This window comes from Chenopodium quinoa, unplaced genomic scaffold (genome assembly GCF_001683475.1).
Source record: "Chenopodium quinoa cultivar QQ74 unplaced genomic scaffold, ASM168347v1, whole genome shotgun sequence".
Lineage (NCBI taxonomy): Eukaryota > Viridiplantae > Streptophyta > Magnoliopsida > Caryophyllales > Amaranthaceae > Chenopodium > Chenopodium quinoa.
The window spans coordinates 1,964,727-1,992,346 of record NW_018743448.1 but is presented as its reverse complement, the minus strand read 5'-3'; the positions used below and the strand labels follow the sequence as shown (position 1 = coordinate 1,992,346).

Here is a 27,620-nt window from a genome sequence, read left to right as displayed (position 1 = left end):
CGATTGTTTGTGGTGATATGCAGGTTGATGTTGCGGAAGCTTTGGCTGCAAGGCATTGTTTCTCTATCACGATTTAGGCGGGGATCTCAAAGATCATGCTTGAATCTGATAATTTAAAGTTGGTTCAACACCTTATGATCAACAAGAAGGAAACTGTAGACTTTGGGCACATTGTAAACGATATTCTTGTATTAGCAAACTCTTGTATTTCTTTCTCTATCTTTCATGTGGGTAGAAGAGGCAATGGAGTTACTTATAGACTAGCTCATTGTGACTGACTCCAGTGTATTTGACTATTTAAGTGTTTAATTTCCTTAGGGAGGCAGCCCCAATTTCTCAATTGAAAAACATTGGCTGTTTCTTAGGCATTAGGAATCGTGAGTTTAAATTATTATATAATTTTATAGAGCTGACTGTGTAAGAAAAAAAATCATTGATGTGTACAATGAGTAAATGTCGTTTGACAGTGTTAAACTCACATCGTGAGTAGTTGTCTCCTTCTTCCTCCCTTCTTCTTTCCTGCAAGTTTGCAACAAAGGCGATACTAACAAACACCTTCATTGACACCCCCAACACCACAATAAACCCCAACCCCCAACAACACCATTTTCGACGGCTACGTCGCCATATTTAACGAAAAACTCCTAAGAAAAATACTTCAAAGTTGCACATAACATTTAACGGAGGTAGTATAAAAATTAAGGGCATGATTAACCCCAAATGGTAGGTTTTTAATCGTTTGATTGTGAATTTTCCCACTCAATTGATTTCCTCGGCCTCCATTATAGAAGAATTGAGAAATTTTCAAATTTTATTGTTGAGAAGGGGGGGAATGATGTAATGAGGGAGGTTCATCATTGTTGACGGAGCTAGTCAGCGTTATTGACGTCTTCTAACGCGGTCTCATATTAAAGTGATGAAATGACATAAAGAAAAAGACCAGTATGCCCTTTGAGATACTTTCAATGTTTTCTTCTTTGTGTTTGATAAAGATTACGTGCTTTTCGCCATGATCAATCAAAAGGTGTGCAAAAATCATTTTCTATTTGTAGCAGTGACGCCGGCGGTAGTAACAACTCTAACGAGCCCTGTAGCTTTAAGACAAAAACATTTTTGGGCAACAAATTGATGCGCACGGGTGCCAAACCAGTGCACGGCGTTGCAATGGAGGAAGACAATCAGAAAAAGCTGCTTAAACAAGTGATTGGAGGATCATCATCTTCAGATTCTGACACTGACGAACACGCTAATCATCTCTCACAATCAACAACAAACCCTAGTTTTATGTGGGAACGCATTGATCCAATCAAGGGTTTTTGGTTTTGCAGAGATTTTCTTTCTTCTCAACAACAATTTTCTCTTCTTTCTTCCATTCATACAGGTAATTTCTTCTGAAACTTTCGATTTTTTTTTAGCTTAATTTCGTTGTATTATTGATTTTTTGTTGAATTTAGATTATTAGGTTTCGAATTGCCAAAATTTAGAAAGAATTGGGTAGTTTGAGATTATATCTTGATGTTGTAGAGCTTAAGGTTCCTTCAATGGTGATGGGAATTCTACAGAACATTTTTAGGTTTGTGAGAGACCGAAGTTTCGAATCAAAGGTGAATTTTATGGGTGTCCTTTTGGTACCCTTTTAGTTGGAAGGAAGCTATATCCATCTTGTGTTTGTGATTGTTGTTGGTTAAGTTTGCAATGATAGAATCAACTTTGAGGATTTTTCAATTTTCGATATGTAAGAAAGGATTGGGTAGTTTGATATTATGTCTAATTGTTGATTCCTACATTGGTGATGAAAGTTTTATAGAACATTGCGGGGTTTGTGAAATTCAATGGATTGAATTGATTGTGAAACATACGAGCACCAGTTTCTCTTCAAACAAATGGTTTTTCTGTTAAGAAAAAATGATTTCGTATGAAATTACAAACCTTTAATATTGAGATAGGGATATAGGATGTGTTATTGAGCATTTGGGGAAATACAATTCCTTTGATGTCCCGAAGAAATCAAATTCTTCTCTGTGGGGATGTTATTTTTTGCTTTTGTGAGTGGGTGAGATAAATCATACAAATGGAATTGTGGCAGATATGTCTACCTTTATGCCCTTGATGATAGTTATCTGCAAAGCTCCCATTAGTATATTCAAGTTACCTTTCAGCCGAACTGATTCTTATTACTGTTTTGACTTATTTAATTCTTTATATGCTGAAAAGAGTTTCCTCTAAACTTCATGTTAGCGTTATTTTGCTATGAGTACTTGCTCTATGTGTGTCGTTTGCTTGTTCACTTGGCTTGTTTGACGAGTTGGTGTTGTTAGTGTTAATTGTTTAAGTCTATTGTTTGTATCGGTTGTTTTTCACAAATCTGATTGGTAAAATTAGTTGTTGATAGTGTGCATAATAACCTACCTATAACCAATTAGAGCCCCAATCAGCCTTTTAATTAGGTTATAAAGCTTTAATCCAACTAAGAAACTAATTATCAAACATATCTTTGATTATTTCACCACATAAAAAAAAATTGACAAAGTCTATTATTCCTCCGCCCCCAATTGTTTGCCGGCTTTGCCCCGTAGCTATTTTTTACTTTGTTAACTTTTGGGTGAGTGCAATTAAAAAGAAACAGAAGTGGTGGAGTCAATTGCATTTTACGTGAGATTAAAGTTGTGGTCCCTTTAATCTAAAACAGAAATGGAGCAATCTTTTAGGGACGACCTTAAATGAAATAATGGGCAAACTATGAGGGATGGAGGGAGTACCAAACAAGCCCATTGTCTAGTGCTTGAAGTTCTCTTTGATTGTTTTTTGTTTTCTATGCCAAATTCTAATGTTTCCTGAAGTTTTATTGTAGAATCCTGTCTCCAAGTTCAAGTAGCATAGGAATTAACAGTGAAGAGGGAAAAAGTGATATACAGTATCATTTAATTTGAAGCTCTAAAAGGGGAATAGGCATAATGTACAAACTAGAAAAACAGTTTGATACTTTGTTTTTGAGAACTCTAGTGAGCTACTTTGTGTTTCGGCTTGGCAAAGCTGAGTTGTACGTCTTGTTCTTGTACCTGATTACCTTCTCTGAATTAAGTTGAACTGTATGTGAACAGGATGACCAAATTTAGCATCGATTGAAACTGACTTGATGCAAATTGAATTGACATGATAATTAGTATGAACATTATTACTGTTTGAATTATTATTTTTCAATTTTTGTTTTGATCATTTAAATTGAGTACAAACCGAAATAACTCATACCTAGCCGAATGTTAAATCAAAAGAGCATAGCTCAAATTTAAGTAGTGTCTGTACAGAACCCATTCCAACTTAGTATTTGTGGAGCTTGTTGGTCATATAACTTTTCGTTTATTTCATTAGTTATTTGTTGGCTCTAGTTATTTATGAAGCAATAATTAAGAAGCGAATACTATAGCTCAAATTTATGCAGCGTCTGTATCAAACCCATTTCAAACAAGTATTAGTGGAGCTCATTCGTCATTATATTTTTGTCTATTTCATTAGTTATCTGTTGGCTGTAATTATTTATGAGACAATAATTAAGAAGCAATTACTCGGTTATGAATTTTCATTTGCTCTGTTCTTTTGACGAAATAAATGCCATGATTAAGATTTGAGTTTTTTACTGCCATGATTATATGTTTTAGGCCCTTAACTTGCCTTTCCTTCAGCCATAGTTAATGCATTGTGTTTGGTGGATTAGTATATAACGCTCTGTTGTTATTTATTTCATATAACATCAGTTGATTTCATGTTTGCTAAAGCATAAAATTGTTTGCAGAAGGGTGGCTCTCTGAAGCTGGTCACAACCAGGTATCGATCCATAAGTTTTGTTGTGTACTATTGACAAAGATATACTTCCTTCGTTTGTTTTAGTTGACACGTTTTGACTTTGGGCACTATTAACTTAAGTCACTTCTAGTCTTGTTAGATTTGTGTCATTGTATATTTTTCATATAAAAACTTATTTTTTTTCTTATCGATAATTGAAGATATTAATGTTTGAAATAACACATTGGCAAACGTGCCTAAAGAAGTTTTTCAACTAAAATGGAACGGAGGAAGTATGTCTCTATTCAAATTTCTCCATCTTTCTATTCAGACCATGATCATACAACTTCCATGATGTATACTGTAGATAGTTTTTCTCTTTTTTCTTGCTTTTTTTTAATGGAAATGCTTTAATTTAATAAAAATGTATGGCAATACTTTTCTTCCCACGAGGCTGGTATCCTGGTAGAAGAGAAAGCTGGCTCTTCAAAAGCAACTCTTTTCTTGAACCTTCAGCCTATCCTCCCTGGATCTTTTTTTACCTATCCTTTTTCTTTTTTTTTTTTTCTTCTTTTTAAAGCTTCATTTTATAAATATTCTTGTTGTGAATTGTGTTGCTGTTTGGGGGAATCTACTGACTGTGACTGCTGAGTATCAGACGAATAGTCTACTCGATCAAATAGATTTCTTGAGTGTTTTCTTTTGCTGTTGCTGTTGTCAAATTGTATGAGATCCAAGAAACGTATAGGAATGAATTGAATCTTCATTGTCAGTTACCCAATCTATTTGGTTAAAATTATCCGAATACTGAAAGTAAAGAAGTGTACTGTAAAATTTTTGTGTGAAATAGTTTAAAAGCTATGAAATATTGAAATCAACTGTCTTAAGAGAGCATAACAGATCACCTAAAATTTTGAATGTCTGTTTCAGTCAGAATATTATGTAGGTAATGGCCTAAAGGGAAGGAGTGGGAGAAGCAAACCACGCTAACTTATGCTATATGTTTCTGTCTTATTTGTTGGATGCCTTTTTCTTGCTTCATATTTCCCATAAATCTGCTCAATCGCTGATGAAAATTTAACGTAACTTTCTCAGTGCAGGCTATGAGATTTGGGGACCTTCCTATATGGGCACTTGATCTTTCTGATCAAATACATGAAGTGGTCTGTTTTGGTGATATGGAACCAAATAGTGGAAAGCTGAATCTTGATAGCGAGCCCTATGTATTACCTTCTCAGTTACTGTCTAGAGATCCATTCTTTGATCAACTTATTGTAAATGTATACCAGCCAGGTGAGGTGCGATTTGGTTATTTTGCTGTTTACTGGCTGACATTGTTCTTTTAGCTAATATTAATTATTTAATACTAACAAGGACCTTTATCCATATGAAAAGGAATTTTGTGAACTGAGTCACTCGTAATAGTCGTTTGCTTGTTGGACCCAACTTTCATATTCACATGGCCATGTCTTTATGGTTTAGTGCCAGGATTTATCTGATTAGTTTTATCTATCACTAGAACATGCGCATCTCAAGTTTTGCTTGTGATATGTCCCAGTTTTGTTTCCGTATGATGCAATTTGACAATTCTTTGAGATATATAAATCCCTCCTTTGAAGAGAATTGAAGCTGATAGGTAATGGTCCAATATTGATGATAATCTGGTTTTATCAAATCCTGTTGTATTTACTAGATAAATAACGTTATTAGCAAAATGAGCCCCAAATCCTTGCATACTTCTAGTAATCTAGTCTACATCAAATGAATTTCACAAATTGACAAGTTGACAATGATGTGACTCACTTCATGCTATTAGTTTTTACAGAATTTATGAAGTTTGTAGCTGTGAAAGCGTGGACACATAATTTGTTACATTCTCTTGATGTATAAAAGTCTAATATGTTTTAAGAATCATACAGGGTATCTGAGCTCATGTTGATCTGATGCGATTTGAAGACGGGATAGCTATAGTCTCCTTGGAGTCGTCCTGTGTCATGCACTTTTCACCAGGGAATGGAGAAGTTCCATTAGCTACGAAAATTCCTGTATACCTGACCCCAGGGTCTTTAGTTATCATGTGGGAGGATGCTCGCTATCATTGGAAGCATGAGATAAATCGAAAACCGGAATTTCAGGTTTGGCAAGGACAAGATATAGACCAGAAAAGGAGGACTTCCATAACTCTAAGGAAGCTCTGTTTTTCTGAATAATTCAGCCATGTTTGCCATCAGCTCAGAGGCTGCAGAATGAACGTTAGATTGCAAGCTGTTTTGTTCCTCATTATTCGTACCGAGATTATATTGAGCATTTGGAATGCCATGTCTGTAAAAAAGTTGTCCAAAATTCATTGGGCACCATTTTTTGTAATGATAATGAACATATAACTCACAGATTGATAATGTGAAACTTTGATTCAGAGGGTTGATAATGAGCTTTTGACCTTTTATAGACACCAATACAGAACTTAAACTTTTGACAAGTGAGATGCCATATTGCCATTAGATTCATAATTACTGTTACTATTCCCAAAAAAAATAATTATGTATTAATGTTTACTTTTTAAATATGAAATTTTTATTACAGAATCAAAAACAGTTAGGGATTTGCTAACACAAATAAATTATAGATTTTATCATAGTAGGTTTTTTTTTTTTTTTTTTTTTTTTTTTGAAAGATCTGAATTTTTTAGAATAAAACCCCAATTTGTGCTTGAGTTCAGATTTCAATTTTTATTCAATTGCATTATCAATTAAATAAGGAATAAATCTATTTTCCATTTGTTTTTGGTATGAAAACTAGCAGTTCTAGTAGTTGACTCAATTCTTCCGAACAGTTTTTCATTGTTAAGAAAAGATAACAAGGAAAAAATACGAGCTTGTAGTAATTAATACGGAGTAGTTGTTGTTTCAAGGTCAATCTATTCACTTGCCTAGATAAAACTTTTCATTGTTTACTAATAAATCGATCAATTAAACTCAGGTTTCTATAATCAATTCAATTCCCATTGTTTACTAATAAATCGATCAATTAAACTCAGGTTTCTATAATCAATTCAATTCCCGATTGAATTGGGGGCGAATGCTTAAGATCGCTTGGATTTAATAAGGGATCGCTTGGATTTATCCATAGTTTGTCAAAAATCCTATTTCTTAATTCGAATATTTTTTAGGTCTAGCCAAAATACGTTTTTCTTTGTTTATTCCTATTTTATATATTATATACGGAATATATAATAATTATGAAATATTGAATATGGAAATATATTTTCTAGTAAATAATGTGGCGTAGATTTGCTTAAACAAAGATTAACATAGCCTAAGAACCACCTCATTGAGTCCCCCTAAACCTCAAATTACATACAACCACCCTACACATTGTTTGGACCAATAATATAATACATATTTTCACCAATTGCTTATATAGTAATAATACCCGAGTAGATATTATGTACTTTATATTATAGGAGTGTAGAAGTAGATTTAATTTCATGCACTTGTTGATACAGATAATTTGCATCGTTAAGAAAGTATATTATCTTGATCTACAACTAAAAGATAAATTTTCATGTCGAAATTTTTTAAGCATATTAGAAATAGAATAAGGTTAGTTAGTTAGTTGATATTTTGTATTTCATCCGTATTTGATAAGAGACTTGGTACAAAAATCACTCACCTAAACTTAATTAATCTATGATGATAGAATATCAAATTATGTTAAATCCTTAATCTTGTATGAAACCCAAAGCATATTATAAATACCCATGCATATCATGAATAAACGTTCATTTAACACCTACAATTCACCTACATCCATATTATTCTTTTCTCTTAAGCTTAACCTTAAACAAAACAATGGCTTCATCTGATCGTGTCAAAATTCAACCAAAGATTGATGATCTTTAACCGAAATTTCCCTATAATCGGAACTTGGAAGAGTCATGAACTTCATGGTCGTGTGATCACAGTTTGTACTTTCCATGCAATACGTCTCAAGTTGTCGTAGACAACCACGTTAAGCGTTACTACATTAATGGTCTTGAGGATAAAATCGTCTGTCCTTACACAAACTTTACTATGTTATTAGAGAATTTCAGAAATACGATTAATACAAGTAGCTTTGTCTCCAGACTTGATGATGCCGCCTTTAAGAAAAAAGAAGTGGAAAAGAATGTGGTTGATCAAAGTGGCCAGGAATTTCAAGAAAGTTACGAAAATAGTTGTACGGATGAAAGCAAGAACGACGAGGCAAAGTGTTTGGGTAGTTTGCATCAAGATTCTAATGCACCCTTGAAGAACAACAAGAAAGAGCAAAAGGATATGGTTATTAATCAAAGCCGCCAAGAATGTCATGGATGTCGTTACGAAAATAATCATACGGATGGAAGCGAGAATGAGAGGTGTTGTTACAAGGATTGGTTGGTTTATCATGATAATTAAGTACTAGTTTCTTGAATTTTCATTAGTTCAAGATTGTCTATGTTTTATTAGAATGTTCTTATAGTATTATATTTTATCAAACGAAGGGATTATATATATATTTTGATATATTGATTAGAGGATTTGCAAAATAGGTGTAGGATGTGTTTAATTATTGCTTAATTTCATCAATAATTTTCACCTTCGTCTATGCCAGTGAACCGTGGTGGATTATTTGGAAATTAGTCAATTACTAGCGTTTGACTCGTATCTGAGTTGTATTTGTTTAATTAATACTTTTGATCCTCATCTGTTTTTATTTTTTTTTAAATGTAACACTTTTCCATTCACGCTTGTCAATGCATTATTTTTATCACTCAAGGTTTGATACGAGTGATGTATAAATATTATTGTAATAGATAACTATTATTGTAATATAGGAAGGTAATAGATAAATATTATTGTAATAGAGTTTGAGTTTTATTAAATTACTAGCGTGATTAATTGGTTATCAAGTATATATCTTATTCACAAATTTTTATATGTGGTTGGCCAGCCATAATAGGGGTTACTTCGTTAGTGTAATTGAGGTTACTTGGTCAGTTTTAAAGGAGTTATTACTTCGTCAGTGTTATAGGATTTCTCAGTCAGTGTTATCGGGGTTACTCGGTCAGAATTATAAGGGTTACTTGATCAATGTTATGGGGGTTACTTTGTTCTTTTATAAATGGCCACACGCTGTGGCCAGCCACACACAAGACGTGATGTATCTTATTATATATTATTAATATTATGAGCATGTAATATTGTTTAAATCTCTCTCTCTCTCTCTCTCTCTCTCTCTCTCTCTCTCTCTCTCTCTTCTCTCTCTCTCTCTCTCTCTCTCTCTCTCTCTCTCTCTCTCTCTCTCTCTCTCTCTCTCTCTCTCTTAATTATAGTTGCAACATTGCTTATTTAAAAAGGACTTGTTAAGATTATGTTTAGTTCACCTTATTTCAAAATCATATAATTAATTTTTATTAGATTAGACTAAATAAGTTATAAACATGCTTACTTGTTTTATGTGAGATCTTTATCGGTACATTTTATATCTTTAATTTTTGCAATGAAAATAAATATAAAACTAAATTAAAAAAAATATACTTGTATACAAATCTAATAAAATATTTAAAATAAGATATTTAAATAAGGTGAACTTGTATAAACTATTAGGTTATGTATAAAATACATGTATACAAATCTAACAAAATAAGATTGCTAACTTAACATAACCTAATATATACACATATATTTTATTTCTCTCTCAGCTACCTCACTTAAATTATTTTTCTAACGAGTACTGTATTATTTATCTCTCCCACTAAGGGCACTAACAGTTAAATATCTGCTAGCTATACTTATATCATAAAATTCAATCTTTTATTAAACTTTATGCAATGTCTAACGTTAATAGTAATTCGAAATCGAGGATGTCAAATACATAAGATACTTGTATGAGTAGTACAATATTTGACACTAACCCGTTTTCTTTAATTCCACCATGTGTACCTCATAACCTCCACTAAATTACTCCATGTATTATGTAATATGTTTGTGTAGCACCTTCATTTAACTTATATAAAGTACACTAACGCTGATTACCTTAATCAATTAATTAATGCAACCATCCAAATAAATAAGTTGTTCAACAACTTATTTCTTTTTTTTTTTAAAAAAAAAGGTGATCAAAAAGTCGGACCAGGTTTAGCCTTAACATTATATCTCATGCTCGAACTCGGAAAATGTAGCGGACTTTTATCAACGGATTTGAATTATTAACTAAAAAATGTTTTAAACTTATCCAAACATGCCCTATTTTCAAGCCAAATTGGGCCAGACCCATATTAAATTGTTAATCACCTCTAAAATAATGTAATGATTCTTACAGATTGCAAGACCACTTCCAATGGTGAGCAAAAAAAATGCTTGTCCACTATCTCTCTATCCACTTTCTCTCTCAACAAATCAGTCTTGTCCATGGACAAATTTTTTTCACAATTTTTCTCCCAATGGTGAGCAAAAAAATGCTTGCCCACCACTTTCTCTCTCTTAATTTTTCAATACCCCACCATTACTTTCTCTCTCCTACACAACACTTCTTTATTTAATAATTTCCTTTACATTTTAACAATATTACTCCAAATAAATAAAAACAAGTCTAAATTTGTGTAACTTATTTTTTTTATTTGTGTCGTTTTTATCGTTAAAATTTGTCGTTAAATTATGTACCTTAGATGAAATAATTGTAAAAAAACGCTCAAAATTTCGTAAATGTTTCTATTTATTTTAAAAAGCGATACAGTACTAGAAACCAATTACATTGCAACGTCATGCGTAATTAAACTTAGGGAATAAAATAAATAAAACAATTAAAACATAACCCGACTGCGAACGAAAAAGTAGGTGGGCCATAGTACTTGGCCTTTATTTAAGTCGTGCTAATTTTTCCCTAATTATTTGGCCCGTATTGTAACCAAATATGTTCAACTAAATCACGTTTCAGAGATAGATGAATTTCTCTATCACGGAGGGAAGCTTTTCGTTGTAGAAATGAGTTAAAGTCAAAGTTGGTAGGTCGGCCTACGTTGAATCCAAATGGTGGCGTTGTAGACGCTGATGCTGGTGTTAATTCTTGTTGATCTTCTTCGTAGAAGCTTCTTAGAACTTCGGCTCGAGTGTAGTTGTGGCGCTCATCTTCAACAATCATGTTGTGCATAATGATACATGCTTTCATTATGTCCCGCAGTATGTCCTCATCGTACGCCAGTGACGGTTTTCGTATCATTGCAAATCGAGCTTGCAAAACACCGAAAGCTCTTTCAACGTCCTTCCGAGCAGCAGCCTGGTGGTCAGCGAACATTTTATCCTTCTGAAGTTGAGGGTATATGATACCCTGAATAAAAGTTGCACACTTCGGATAAATGTCGTCGGCTAAGTAATAAGCCATGTTGTATTCATGGTCGTTAACTGTAAAATTTACCGGAGGAGCTCGACCATGCAGAACCTCATCGAACACTGGTGAACGGTACAACACATTAAGATCATTACAAGATCCGGGAATACCAAAGAAGGAATGTCATATCCATAAATCCTGATCCGCAACGGCTTCCAGTATTAGCGTTGCTTTCTTGTTCCTACTGGCGTACTGCGCTTTCCAAGCCATTGGACGGTTCTTCCATTCCCAATGCATTCAATCAATGCTGCCTATCATGCCTGGAAAACCACGCAGTTCATTTTGATGCAGTATCCGGGCCAAATCATCAGTTGTAGGGTTTCGCAGGTACTCGGTTCCGAACTGATCAATGACCCTAGCACAAAAACGTTGAAGGGCAACTCGAGCGGTTGACTGACTGATTCGAACGTATTCATCCACGGCGTCTGCAGCCATGTCGTAGGCTAACATTCTTATCGCGGCTGTACATTTTTGCAGAGGTGATAAGCCTAACCTTCCAGCTGCATCCCTACGCTGTTGGAAGTAAACATCACCTTCAACAACCTTGTTCATTATACATAAAAACAAAGGTCATTGCATATGAAATCTTCTTCTAAATTGGGTGGTGTTGTACACAGGATTATCGAAAAAATAATCATTAAACAGCCTGGCATGTCCCATTTCCCTATCTCTTCTATTCGTACCCCCTCTAAGTGTTTTTGTAGTGGGTTGGGATTGTGTTTGGGGCATGAGGAAAGTTGGGGGTTGGTATGTGAAGAGTTCATCAACGAGTTGATCATATTCTTCAGTATTTGAAGAAGATGAACTTGAACTTGATCTTGATGATGGTCTGGAATACATCTTGTATTAATATTGTAAGTTTCTGAATTGGTATGGTTGTGGATATGTGTCATGCCTACTATATATAGCAAATATATCAAATGAATATGTGGTTACAAATCTGAATGACCACACCAACTAAAGGAATCAAATTTTCAGCCATAGAATAGGTATATTATGCTAGTTGACAATGACAAATCTTGAGTGCAATTATGTCGGTATCAATGAACCAAAGTTAAAGCATTCTGACAAAGTGAATTCAGAAAAATGTGACTACACAATGCCAAAGACTAATTGCAATTATGTCGGTATCAATGACCCAAAGTTAAAGCATTCTAACAAAGTAAATTCAGAAAAATGTGACTACACAATGACAAAGACTGATTGCAATTATGTCTGTATCAATGACCCAAAGTTAAAACATTCCGACAAAGTGAATTCAGAAAAAAGTGACTACCCAATGACAACAACTGAATGCAATTATGTCGGTAACAATGACAACTGAAATCAACTTGTTAAACAACTTGTCATTCAATATTGGAAAATCAGAATACAAGTTTACATCTGACATTGAAATTAAACACACCACTAATACAAGTTAAAAATAATAGTCTACACTGCGCATAATTAAAAACTTGAGTAGCGTAGACCTACTACAATTACATGCTTAAAAGCCTTGTAATTTACCCAGTAAAAAAATTCTTGTACGCCTCTTCTTGAGGAGTGAGTGGCGTAGGTGAATTCTTCAGAGTTTGCAGCATATCAAACATGGTTCTCATCTTATAAATGTCAAATTCCTCCCGTTTCCTCTGTTCCTTATCCTTTTCAATTTTGATCCTCTCTTCCTTCAAAATGGCCTCCCTTTCGCGAATTGTAGCGAATTCCTTCATTCGTTCGCCAAGGTCAGACGAACCACTTTCTGTAGCTACTGCTTTCTCTTTACCAGTTGAAAAACCATCCGTAGGGGTTTCATCCCCTACATCATCTCTGGACCTCTTCCCACTTTCAGCACTAACTAAAAAATGTTTTAAACTTATCCAAACCCGCCCTATTTTCAAACCAAATTGGGCCAGACCCATGTTAAATTGTTAATCACCTCTAAAATAGTAATGATTCTTACAGATTGTAATAACAACACAAAAATTCCCCATCCAAAAACACTGACACTCTTCCCAACACTCTCTCTCTCGGTCTCTCCTCTCTTCTCTGTCCTAGGGTTCTTAATTCACCTTTAAAAATCCCCAATTTTCTCAATTGCCGCCATTAATGGCTTCCCTAATTCCTTGAATTTCCGCTATTAATCTCCAAAAATGTTAGAGAAGTGCTTAGGAGTTCGCAAAGCTAGGCAGCTCTACAGATTCTTCCGCCATTGTAATGTCACCTTCCTCTACCTTCTTCTCACCATCATCGTTCTTCGCGGCACAATTGGGGCCGGAAAATTCGGAACTCCAGAGCAAGATTTCCTCGAAATTCGCAACCATTTCTCATCTCGTAAGCTTACTGAACCTCATCATCTTCTTGAAGAGGTAAAATCATCGTCTCCTTCGAATTCGAATTCGTTTAATTACGCTAATTTTGATTACAAGAAGTTTTATTATGATGATGATACTGGTGTTGATGTTGAATTATCTTCGTCTTCTGGATTATTGCCGTATAAATTGGGTCTTAAAGTTGTTGATTGGGATGGGAGGAGAGAGAATTGGTTGAAAGAACACCCAGAAATGCCCAATTTTATTGGGGAGAAGAAGAAGCCTAGGGTTTTGTTAGTAACTGGTTCGTCTCCGAAACCTTGTAAGAGTCCTGTAGGTGATTATTACTTGTTGAAGTCGATAATTAAAGAATAAGATTGATTATTGTAGGTTACATGGGATTGAGATTTTCTATAATATGGCATTGTTGGATGCTGAAATGTCCGGGTTTTGGTCGAAATTGCCGTTGATGAGGACTCTGTTGTTGGGTAACCCCGAAATCGAGTATCTTTGGTGGATGGATAGTGATGCTATGTTTACTGATATGGAATTTGAGTTGCCTTGGGAGAGGTATGAGGGTTATAATTTGATTATGCATGGTTGGAAGGAGATGGTTTTCGAACAGAAAAATTGGATTGGGTTGAATACTGGGAGTTTTTTGATTCGGAATTGTCAATGGTCGTTGGACCTTCTTGACGCGTGGGCTCCAATGGGGCCGAAGGGGAAGACAAGGGTTGAGGCGGGGAAGGTTCTTAGTCAGGAGTTGAAGGGTCGACCTCCATTTGAAGCGGATGATCAATCTGCTATGGTTTATTTGTTGGCAAAGAATAAGGAGAAGTGGGGTGAGAAGGTTTATTTGGAGAATTCGTATTACTTGCACGGCTATTGGGGGATTTTGGTTGATAAATATGAAGAGATGCTTGAGAATCATCATCCGGGTTTAGGTGATGATAGGTGGCCGTTGGTGACTCATTTCGTGGGTTGTAAGCCTTGCGGAGTGATTAGTGATTATCCTGTGGAAAGATGTTTGAAACATATGGAGAGAGCGTTCAATTTTGGGGACAACCAGGTCTTGAAAATGTATGGATTTTCTCATGTGTCACTTGCTAGCAGGAGAGTTAAGAAATTACGAGATGAGACCCTGAAACTGGACGAGGTTAAAGATAAGCAGGGGATTGAGGCAACGAAGGCATCATGATCTTGAGCTGGCTTGTCATCCCTCTCTTTTATCTGTGATCTCTCAGCTCTTATTTCATGTTTGTGTATGACATCATAGGTTTCGTATGAGGGTTTGTGTATGTGCTTGTTAGGATTGTACATAATATTCTTTTGTTCCTTTTTAGGAAACCATACTCGTATCACATGAAAGAGATAAGTACCATGTTTTTTTGGTTCTCTTCTCAGCTGCTGTTGCTTGATAAATATCTAGTGAATTTGATGTATTAACACTGATCTTGTCGGTGTTTGTTACCGGGGGATCTGAGTATATAATCCATGTTTAGCATCTTTCAGAAATCTAAGTACATAATCCATGTTTAGTTTCTTGCCTTTTCTTTCTGCAATGGTTTCTTATTCTATGGAAAGTCTTCAAATATAGGGTGTCATGGTTAACCTTAATGGTGATTGGGTTTATGATGGGCAGTAAACAATAATACTTGTGTAGTGGATCATGTGAATGGTATTTTTTGATGAGCTGCTGACATGAATCACTGGGCAGTTGAATAATTACATACTAGGACTCCCGGCGTTTACCACTTGGGTGCATGAATTACTGCACACCGGTTTAGGCACTACACACGCCAAACGTGTGTTGATCAAGCCAGTCATGTACACCCCTATCATAACCAGTATGCAGAGTACACTGATGGGTTCCTAGTATTATTTACCCCTGTTTGAAGGTCACAGCTTATAACTATATGTCTGTCACAATTCTGGGTTAAGACTTAAGAGGCATATGTTTTTTGCTGCCAGTTATCGCGATTTCTCTCATGTTATTGGTGATGATCTCGAAAATGAGACTAGGTTTGGAAAATAGATATTTACTACTTCTAGGAGCTTATTGGTGTATCTGACATTTTACATATTTGTTAACGAGCAATGGAAAGGCCTTCACTGAAGGCAAGCAAAGACACTCTGATCTTCAGTTGAAGCATTGGATTGTCGATAATGATGGTCTTGGTAATAGATATCTTTCACATTATCAGTTTTACGCTTATCATCCCGCTCATTTATCAATATTAACACGTAAGACTTTGGTTTATCTATATTTAGATTTATTATTAATACAATATGAATTTTTAAATAGACCGCCTTAGATAACTGAAAATATTCTTTGAACATCTCAAAGGCCCAAAAAGTGTATAACTTTAACATTTAATAGATTTATATCTCTAGTTTCTGTCTAGTGGACAGTGTACTCCTTACGATTTTTTGCAGATGCTGAAATTCTTTGCTCAAACTCTTGTATTAGTACAGCAGCAAGGCAGCAACCAAATATATTTAAACTTTTTTCTGTAATATTAAGAAACTTCATCAAACTTGAAGATAATTAGTACATACAAACATTATAACTCACATAATAAGCAAATACGAGTAACTATAAAGCGAAAGAAAAGTAAAAAGATAAGAAGAAACACGTTTAAAACGACATCAAAATGGTTGCGAAAGAGCTTTATATCTACAGACATTCAACAACAGATTCATGTTACACCAATAATTTTAGTTCAGCATAAACTTAAGGCTTATAAAACAAAGAAGTGCAGACCATCCCAAGCACGGCAGAACTAAATCAGCGGCGATGTCGCTCACTTGTTTAAACGCCCTATAACACTGATACAAACCATAACAAACTCCGACTGCAACCAACAAACCAGCCCAGTTCGCACCGAGCTTAAACATCAAGGGATCCCAAAGGAGACTCAACCCAAATTGACCAAAATATAACCCGGCTGTATTCGGGTTCTTATGAAACCCACCTTCAGCCCAAACGAGCCACCCACAAAGGCCCAATAAGGAAGCTGAGCCCAAACAAGCCATGTGCAAAGCCCATATTGGAGGTACCCAATTCGGTCTGTTGAACAACTTGTAGTTGTCACTTGTACCAAACATGTAGATGTTGGTAAGTGTTAGAATCACCGGGATTGTTAATGCTACACTCAATGATTTAAGACCGCGTTTTGCCATGGTTCTCTTCATCTTCTGCCCAGCCCCTCGAACGCTTTCGTCGTTTGCGGTTGTGGGTTCGTACCTAGTAGTCCTTTGCTTAAGGTTTTGAGTATCCATTTTTACTTGTAAAATTTGAGGTAGGAAGAAGTATAGTGTTTTGTATGAAGATGTATGAACTATGAAGAACTAGAGAAGAAGAAAGGATGACTACAAAGTTTATGTAATAAGGGAACAAACATAAAAATGACAGCAATGCTATAAAAGATTAGACAGGTAGGGGATGTTACAAATTGCCACCGTTGCAATATACAGTAGATTTGAATAAAAGTTAGGATTAGTATTATACCCGGGAATACGTAATATTTATATGATGACACTTGATCAAAGTTATTACGTCCGTATTATTCTAGGATGTGTAATGAGTAAATTGATTGAATATTTGAGTGGTCGCATACTTGAATTTTATTATAGTATTATCCGCTAAGTTAGTAAGTTCGATATATTATAGAACTACAGTACTTGCGTTGCCATGCACGTGGCTGTTCGTGATGAAAGGTCTTTACCGACACCGCTCAAGGCCCATTGCTGAAGGCCCATTGCTGATGCGACCCATTATTGTAATGAATAATGATTAATAGGGTAGTTATGATGTGAAACGAGTTCGAGTTTGAGTTACTTCGATTTTTATTTTTTATTTTTTTTTATTTTTTTATTTTTTTTGACAATTGAGGTACTTCGACTTGACTCGTTTGGTTTCGTTGAATTTTTCTGTTTTTTTATTTTGTAAAATCATATTATATAAGTTATATGTTGAATTAAAAATTAGTTTCTTAAAAAAAAAAAGAATTAAAAATTATTAAAACTTATTAAAATCATGATAATTTTGAAAATTGACAACAAAAGAGTGGAAATAAATTTTTCTTATTTTTCAATTTTTTGAACTAAAAACAAAAAAGGATGTCAAACAAGCATGATCAAGTCAAGATTAATCGAGTCGAGTTTTGGTTTGACCAAATTTGACCGAGTCAATCTCAAGTAACTTTCAATTTGATTCTTCTACGTAGAACTCCTTATTTAGTGTAAAATGTCTTCCTTCTCTTTAATTTTGTCTTTTGAGAAATATACATGTGGTGATATGAGTAGTACATAAATAATGTACTACCTCCGCTTCGAATTAGTTGCAACTTTGAGCTCGAGACGGATTTTAAGAAAAAATTTTCATAATGGCTGATTAATAAATTAAAGAATAATAAATTAAGGGTAGGAGAGAGAAAGTGAAGGTAATTAATCAATTAGTAACCACCACCACTAACAGCACCGAGCCCACCACCGTAGTCCAATAGCTGCCACCCCGAAACCACCCACCTCACAGCCTCAAACCACCCCATTTCAACCTGAACCACCCTGAAATCACTCCATCTTTACCCGAACCACCCTAAAACCACCCACACACACCCAAACAACCGTAAAACCGCCCTCTCCACCTGAACAACCACGAAACCACCCTCTCTCAGCCCAAACAACTTTAAAACTACCCCCCTCAACTCAAATCATCTTGGAACTGCACCTTCTCCTCCAAATCCACCCCATAACAACCACCGTCATTCACCCCCAAAACCTGCCACACTCACAATGAATCGCCCCAAAACTACCCCCACTCACCCTGAACCACATCGAAACCGCCCTCACTCTACCTAAACCACCCAAAAACAGCCTCGAGCCACCCCAAACTAGCCAACCCACCCCGCAATCCATCAAATCTAAACGATTCTTTTTTTTAAAAAAAAGAGAGAGAGGGGGGGGGGGAACAATGGAGAAGGAGGCGACGACGACTTTGATGATAGCGATGAGCATCGACGGTGTTGAAGATGGTGGGTAGATGCAGCGACGGTGACGGTGACGGTAAAGTTGGTGGTCTAATTATATCGTGGGAGATGAAGATGGAAGCTGAATGATTTTTTATGATTGTTGATTTAATTGGGTAACAAATTAACAATATTATGTTAAATAAGTTAGATTAGGAATTTAATGAAATCTGATTTGGGTAACTAATTGTGTTTATAAAATATTTAGTCAGGGTATTTTTGTACTTTCATTGAAAAAAACTTACTAAAAAAGAAAAAAAAAAATGGAAAGTTGCAACTAATATGTAACATAGGTAGTATATTTATTAATTTTTATTGTTTAAAAAAAGTTTTTAAATCAATTTTTTTTTAAAAATATAATCCATCATTCGTATTTTATTTATATTTATTACTTGCTCCACTTTCCTTTTGCGGCTGTATTTTATTAGTTGCTCAATTTCCTTTTTCTGGAAACCTTTAACAATATTTTACTATTTTCCTCCATTAATGATCCCCTTATATCATATTTAATATTTTCATATTTTCTCTTCTCTCCACTTTTACTCACTTTTGCTTTTTTAGATTTTTTTATTCTTAAACCAACCCAACTTCCATAAAGTAATACTTACTACAATTTCTTCTAAAAGTTCATGTCTGAAGAAACGGAGCAGGTAATAAAATTTGGAAAGAGTATTAATTGATTGAATATTTGAGTGGTCGCATACTCGAATTTTATTATAGTATTATCCGCTAAGTTAGTAAGTTCGATATATTATAGAACTACAGTACTTGCGTTGCCATGCACGTGGCTGTTCGTGATGAAAGATCTTTACCGACACCGCTCAAGGCCCACTGCTGAAGGCCCATTGCTGATGCGACCCATTATTGTAATGAATAATGATTGATAGGGTAGTTATGATGTGAAACGAGTTCGAGTTTGAGGTACTTCGATTTTTTTTTTTTGACAATCGAGGTATTTCGTCTTGACTCGTTTGGTTTCGTTGATTTTTTCTGTTTTTTTTTTCTTTTCAAAATCATATTAGATAAGTTATATGATGAGTTAAAAATTAGTTCCCTAAAAAAGAAAAAAGAATTAAAAATTAGTTAAACTTATTAAAATCGTGATAATTTTAAAAATTGACAATAAAAGAGTAGAAATACATTTTTTGTTATGAAATTAAAGAGAAAGAGGAAAAGTGGCGGAGAGAATTGATCGATATTCTTATTATTGAATGATGTGGGAGTACATATGTATATATACATGTAATACAATTAGGGTTTCCTTGTAGAATAATAAGTCTTGTATATCTTGAATATCCTAAAATAATCATAAGGGTATAATAGACATCCACTAAATACATATATTATATAACACTCCCCCTTGGATGACCATTATCGAATAATGTGCCTCGTTAATATCTTACTAGGAAAAACTCGATGGGATAAAAACCTAGTGAAGGAAAATGAGTACAACACTATCGTAATACGCCTTGACATGTTGCCTCATTAAAAACCTTACCAAGAAAACCCAATGTGGGACAAAACCATGGTTAAGGGAAAAAGAGTGCAACGCGTATTTTCTCCCCCTGATGAATGCATAACTTGAGATCTTCCAATGTAATGATCCAATGCTTAGTAACTTCACACTTGTAGCTGAATATCATTACTTGATAGTTGATCCTCCTTGATATAATCAAACTTGAATCTTCTAATCTTCATTGTGAGACATCTTCATTTCTCCACACTTGTGAGAACAATATCTATGTTGAGTTTACCACTATTATCTTATATGACATTTTTGTTTCAAGTTGTCTTACCATCAAAATTATACCTACTTTTGGAGGTCGTTAAAGTAGCTATTGATAATCAAATATTGATAATAATTTATGGCAACTCATGATATCTTGATATCATTACCTAAGTTTATATGAATTAGTAATATATAACATAAGAAATTATTATATACTTTACTCATAGTTCTTCTGGACCATAAGAAGATTATCCTTACTGCAATATAGCTCATTACTATTCTTCTTCAGACATTTTGCATTTTATACGGGAGTTTTCCAATGAATAAAAATCGATTAACTCTCACTTGGTTAAACTCCAGGTTGATATTTCAATAATTTAGTCACCAATACTCTCCATGAGTTTGATAACAATATCAACATTGTCATTTTTCAGAATATCGAATTTGTAGGGCTAGATATTTGAATACGTTGTATATAAGTTCTGCGGGAACTTTTCATGCATGATTCATAACATGCTACTGGATTGTCATCATATAAACTTTCATCACAATTATAAGCCCATCGGAGTATAAATTTCTTCTTGTAAGCTTTCATCATAATTATAAAGTCGTCATACCATAAACATTCACATATAACACAATTGTTGTATAGACCTAATGCATGCAATATGAGATGTAGAATTCATGATAAAACATTAAACAGAATATATATGTAATGAATAATGCATCAAACTACATCCTATACATATAATGAGTAATTCATAATTTTAAAACTCAAACATGCACATAAATAAAAGACTCAAAAATGCAAACACTGTACAGTGTGGATTTCAAAAATCCATTTTCTAATTGGACCACTAGTCCATGATAAATTTTTGATTTATTATCTTAGTTTCATGTCGACATCCAAATGGACATATATTTCTGATCCCTTATTCACTAGTTCCATTCTATCATGCATATGCATTATTTATCGGTTCCATCATATACCGGCATCATCATATACCTCAAAGTACAATTTTAATTTACATGCTATTTTGACAATGATATCTGAATACATTTCTCATTGGTACCATCATAACTTTTCTTACATCATATGCCATCTATTGTAATAATTCAGATATCTATACCACTTTTGGGGTATTTCATACACTATGGTATTTATATACTATTACAATATTAAAAGTGTTAATTGCACTATCTTGCCACATATCATATCTTTATTTTGGAACCGATCATACAACCCACACTTCAGGTGTAGTGATTCAAGTATAATTGGCAAGATTTTATCTCAATGTATATGCATAATATGACCAAAATGTATCTTCGACGCTATGCAACATGAGTCATAACTGAATACAAATCAAATCATAAATGTGCAACATATCTTGATAATATATAGACAAAAGTTGGCATATAACTTTTCAAACTACCATTATAGGGATCATCAAATTCTTTTCGATTTTCCAACTTTTGCTGATTCTTCTCCCCCTAAGTTGGTAAAATATCTCATTTATAGGGGCATCTAATTCTATACCAACTTAGCATATAAATTTGCATTAAAATTCATTTCATACGAGGATCGTAATCAAAATTTATCTCTCAAAAGAATTATATTAAACAAGCTTTTATCTCTTCTAGAGAGCAATTTTAAAGAAAAATCATTTCTTCATTAACTATACATTACATAACGCATACGTATTTATTATTAAATCTTTCATAATTTATTCTCTTCAGGAGATCAATAATTCAATATCAATGGGGAGACATATGTTGTGCAGTTTAATTTCCTTCTTTTCCTATTTGTTATGTGCTGACATACAATAGCCCCAATCAATAGAATTGTTATACAAATATAAGCTTGATTGTAATTCTACTAGGTGATGATCTTCTGGATCACTAGAAACCTTGATAGTATGATACTAATTAAATATTCTGAATTTCCACATACAACTTGTATTTGGTGAGCTTCTGGTCACCAACATGTGACAACATATAAGTTATTCTGGTGAACTTCTAGTCATCTATTACTCTTTCGCATGAAAATTTATTCAAAACAAATATATTATCTCTTGAAATTTGCTTCAACACAAATCATTAAAAATCACAATCCAAATATAGCTCAATCTTAATGTTATGTCTTGCCATTCAATTCATTTTATATATCTAACATTGAGAGAGTGTCAGCACATTATCAAATGAAACTTCAGGTTTTCATAACGGGTATTTATTGAACTCGGATGGCATAATTTAATTATCACATCCAATCGTTTATCTAAATTTAAATTTTGGTCATTTTTCCAACATTAGTGTTTACTTTATTAGATATATTTTATGCATTGCCATGAGTATGATGTGATATTAGAACACCAATGTGTTTCTTATATATTTGGCAAGACAATCAACTAATACTGAATACTTGATCCAATAATAACTCAGGTCATACCCTGTTGGAGCATTGATTATAATCTTGATACATGATAATCTTGTTGGACATTTTATACTCTTCTGGAGTATTTTATATAATCATGGTACATAATAATTTTACTAAACATATTCTCTTATATAGATCTAGCACAATGTATCACTTTCTCAAATTCGCTATTGTCAATAATTGCTCTTTCCTGTTTGAAAATTCTTATCTTTGGAACTTAATTGGCTACTACGCTTCAGGCGTGCTTTAGGATCATTAGAAACTATTGTTATCCTTCTGGGATATCAATTTTAATTGGAGCATTTACAGTTGGTATATAGTCAATGACATTTATTCATTTCCATCTTCAGGATGGTATTATTCTAAATATTTGATTATCATGTGGCCACCTCTATTAAATCATTAAATCATTGATATTTAGGCTAGTGTATGTACCAAATTGACCATCAATATATTTAATTATTCATGTGAAAGAATTACATAAAAACAATGGAATAAACACTATCTCCCCCTAATCCTTGCATATGGGGGTATAGAAATAGTCCAAGAATCTTTAAATCTCTTGCTCTTTTTAAGCCATTAATTCTTTTAGCAATGCATGTATCAAACAAAGCAAAGTTACTATTTTCTTCTTGCCCAATTATATAAATCCTTATATTGAAAATTCTCAAAAGTATGGGCACAGTGAATACATTATTCAACTAATTAATTAATCTTTTAATTTCACAATGTCATGCTTAGATTAATTTTATTTCAAATGAATATTATGTACTCATGTTTGTAATTATTATGAACTTTACATGAATGATAATCATCATGCAAACATATACCTTTTAATCATAAGAATTATCATTCACTTCTGAGAATGAGTAAATTCAATTATTTATCAACATTTATATATATATAGATCGAGTTCAATACCTTAAATGTGCAACCAATAGACAATATTAGAACTAATCAAAATATTTTGTATATTTTTCTCTTGACATTGTGTTTATAAAATCACTTTAGTCCTGTGACTGGTGGACATATTCAGGCCACGTATACGGTATATTTGACCCTTTAATTCATTAGTTTAAGGAAATTCAAGTCGTTACGTATGAATACTTCACGTTCAATTTATTCATCATTCCTATAATTCAACTTCATGTATATAAGTATATAATCAAATTCAATCACACATCAAACAATACTTATACCATCGTATTAGTATGTTTCATAATAGTACCCTCTTATAAGGTTACTAAGTTAATGTCAATTTTAATGCATGTTCATGAGATATTTTAAAGTATATATTAAAAGAAAAAAATTTGGAACTTCAAGTCCAAAATTTAAAAAGGAGTATGCAATTATAGAGTATTTGCTTGCAACTAATCATTGATTTTATAGTTTAAAATACAATTTTACAGACATGCATCTAACTAGTATCAAGTTATCAAGTATCAAGGAATTCCTCGACAAAACAAATAAAGATAAATTAAATTATGGATGAAAATTATAAATATAGATATTTGGTTAATACTAAGGATGCAAAATAGACCTGATATACGAATAAAATTGGTCTCTTGGTTAATAGAGCTACGAATTGATAAAGTCAATCTTATCTTTAATTAGTTTGTTAGAGCTTGTAACATACTAATCAAAAAGGAATCTCGGTACACATAGATATCTTGATAAATAAAATATCTTAGAATTATAATTAAGATTAGATATTATGTGAGGCAATGACCAAATATAAATACTCCATATGCAATCAAAAGAATATAATCAAACATCACACAGTAATTCTTATACCAAGGTTTATTATAATAAGGTAGCAATAATAATCATAATTCATTCCTTACAATAAACAAGATCAAAAAGCATAGATTTAAATAATTCTTAATACTTAGTGTTGGTGTTACAGTGCGATATAGTACCAAGTTAAGTAATCATTACTATGGATTAGTGGCATTCCTTGTGAAAGAATTTTGCCGCACAACATAAATGGTTATTATTAGTATACATACTGTTATATAATTCTTATAGATTGAAGTCCAACATTATATACTCCAACATGTGCTATGTACAATGAGCACTAGATTACAACTCAATTAAAATTCATTCATAATTTAAATCACATAAAAATTTAATCAAGAAATATGCACTTTAATCCATTGAATAACAAAAATAATTCCTAATTATGAGTTACATGCTTACATAAGTCTATGCAGCACAGTAGCACACTACGTTAAAATTATGGAATTGGATATTCTTAGCTCATTAATTTCTAAATTTTAGCACATGAATCAAAACGTTTTGAAAGTTTAATATCTTTTCAACTAAATTAATAATAAAATTTCATTGTGATGTATTATATTAATACAAAATTTAAAAAAAAAAAATCAAATTGCAAATCAATGTAAAGAAGGAAACTTTCGACGACTAACAAACAATTAAAATAAAAATAAAAAATAATAGCATACCTTTTGTTGAATTGGCAAGATTGTTGAGATTACAACCAAATTACAGTGCACAGTCTATGATTATTAACAAGATCTAAATTGTTGCCTTGTCGGCCAAGGTAAATGCTTAATCAAGGTTAATTTCCTTTGTCACTTCGTCAAGGTTAGTCACACTAGTTTATTAGTTAGTCTAAAACATAACTCTACCACCACATTTTAAAAGCAAGATATCATAATAAATAAATAATGCATAAAGGGGCACATACATGATACAATTTATTAGGCAAGATGATAGTTAATAATAAGATAAAATTAAGATGGAACTTATCTGGTTGCGTCCATATACCGAGGACAATGACAAATATAATTCAGTTTGGCCTTTAACAATGATCATAGCCCACAGAAAATACAGTTTAGTGTATTCTTCTAAATTGCCGGAGGAGAATAGCATAATATTTCCACCAACAACAATATACGTGGAGTGTGGCTTTCATAGATTTCGAATATGATTTTTAGTCGGATGTGTAGAGTGATCACGTTATGGTTAACGCTATGAGCATTCCCTTGGTAATTAATTAAACATTCTATTAAGGCTTCATGGTGATGTATGCGAGTCTGATTGACTCATCGTTTCTCTGTTAGTAGTCGCTCTTCCATCAATTGCTTAATCGGCTATGGTTGCTCAATAGGCTAGGGCTTGGTGCTGATAACGTGTTATGAAATTAAAGAGAAAGAGGAAAAGTGGGGGAGAGAATAGATCGATATTCTTATTATTGAATGATGTGGGAGTACATATGTATATATACATGTAATACAATTAGGGTTCCTTGTAGAATAATAAGTCTTGTATATCTAGAATATCCTAGAATAATCATAAGGGTATAATGGACATCCACTAAATACATATATTATATAACACAAAAGAGTAGAAATACATTTTTCTTGTTTTTCTATTTTTTGAATTGAAAACAAAAAATGATGTCAAACAAGCATGATCGAATCAAGATTAATCGAGTCGAGTTTTGGTTTGAACCGAGTCAATCTCAAGTAACTTTCAATTTGATTCTTCTTTGTAGAACTCCCTACTTAGTGTAAAATGTCTTCCTTCTCTTTAATATTGTCTTTTGAGAAATATACATGTGGTGATATGAATAGTACATAAATAATGTACTACCTCCGTTTCGAATTAGTTGCAACTTTGAGGTCAACACGGATTTTAAGAAAAAAAAATTTATAATGGCTGATTAATAAATTAAGGGTAGGAGAGAGAAGTGAAGGTAATTAATCAATTAGTAACCACCACCACTAACAGCACCGGCCCACCACTGTAGGCCAATAGCAGCCACCCCGAAACCACCCACCTCACAGCCTCAAACCACCCCATTTCAACCCGAACCACCTTGAAATCACTCCATCTCTACCCGAACCACCTTGAAACCACCCACACACACCTGAACAACCGTAAAACCGCTCTTTTCACCTGAAAAACCACGAAACCACCCTCTCTCAGCCCAAACAACTTTAAAACTACCCCCCTCAACTCAAATCACCTTGAAACCGCACCTTCTCCGCCAAAACCACCCCATAACAACCACCGTCACTCACCCCCAAAATTGTAGGGATCGGAAGAGCTCATTACGACACTCACTAAATCACCAACTCAAGACAATCAACCAAATATCCAAACCAATCAACCCAATATATCACACAACAAGAATATGAAATATGGACAACTATATTTCACTCACAAAGCATCAATAAGAAGCGGAATAAAATGTAAGCAACACACACGAATTATGCGTGGAAAACCCCTTCGATGTGAAGGATAAAAACCTCTTGAGGAGTCCACCCTTAATATTATCTTATTGATGATAAAATTGAGGGTAAAATGAAACCAATATATTTCACAACAATTAACAACCCACCAACAACAGTAAACAATAAGAGATTGAAAATTAGAGAGCAAAAGAGTAGAATTCACCCAAAATAGAAGTTCTGTCCAGAGACGACTGTGACCAAACCAGAGCTCAAACTGACGATCCAACCGTCCAAAATGAAGCCCTAGGTGTCAGGAACAAGCTGTCAAAATTTTGAGGATGATCCAACGGTGAAATTTCTGGTAATGGACAAATTACAGAAGTCCGCCCTGAAAACTCCGAAAATGAAAACCTCACTTCTCTCTCTATTTTTGTGTGTGTGTGTTCAGCTACTAGCTGCCTCACTTGGTCACTTATTTACCACAAGATTTCCCATCTAAAGCTTCCAAGAGAAGCCACAACTAAAGTCCCTAAATTGGACTTAATTCAAACTAGTAAAATGTAATAAAAATGGACCAAGTAAATGGACCAAAATAAGATACATTTTACTTTAATTGGGCTGGACCCATAACAAAAACATGCCACACTCACCATGAATGGCCCCAAAACTACCCCCACTCACCCTGAACCACATCGAAACCACCCTCACTCTACCTAATCCACCCAAAAACAGCCTCGAGCCACCCCAAAC

At 33.8% G+C, this 27,620-nt stretch overlaps 2 protein-coding genes and 2 pseudogenes across 2 annotated transcripts; 2 read left to right on the top strand and 2 right to left on the bottom strand.

Annotated features, from left to right (window-relative positions):
• The first annotated feature begins 965 nt into the window (after positions 1–965).
• Positions 966–6,350, top strand: LOC110739275 (annotated as a pseudogene).
• Positions 6,351–10,683: 4,333 nt separating this feature from the next.
• Positions 10,684–11,739, bottom strand: LOC110739340. Its single transcript, XM_021919807.1, has 2 exons — positions 11,448–11,739; positions 10,684–11,249 (listed from the first exon to the last, which is right to left on the bottom strand). Exons 1-2 carry the CDS (start codon positions 11,737–11,739, stop codon positions 10,684–10,686), a joined length of 858 nt encoding a protein of 285 aa, XP_021775499.1.
• Positions 11,740–13,117: 1,378 nt separating this feature from the next.
• LOC110739274 lies at positions 13,118–15,013 on the top strand (annotated as a pseudogene).
• Positions 15,014–15,971: 958 nt separating this feature from the next.
• LOC110739196 (translocator protein homolog) lies at positions 15,972–17,410 on the bottom strand. Its single transcript, XM_021919652.1, has one exon. It carries the CDS (start codon positions 16,755–16,757, stop codon positions 16,194–16,196), a length of 564 nt encoding a protein of 187 aa, XP_021775344.1. The 5' UTR covers positions 16,758–17,410; the 3' UTR covers positions 15,972–16,193.
• Positions 17,411–27,620: the final 10,210 nt, after the last annotated feature.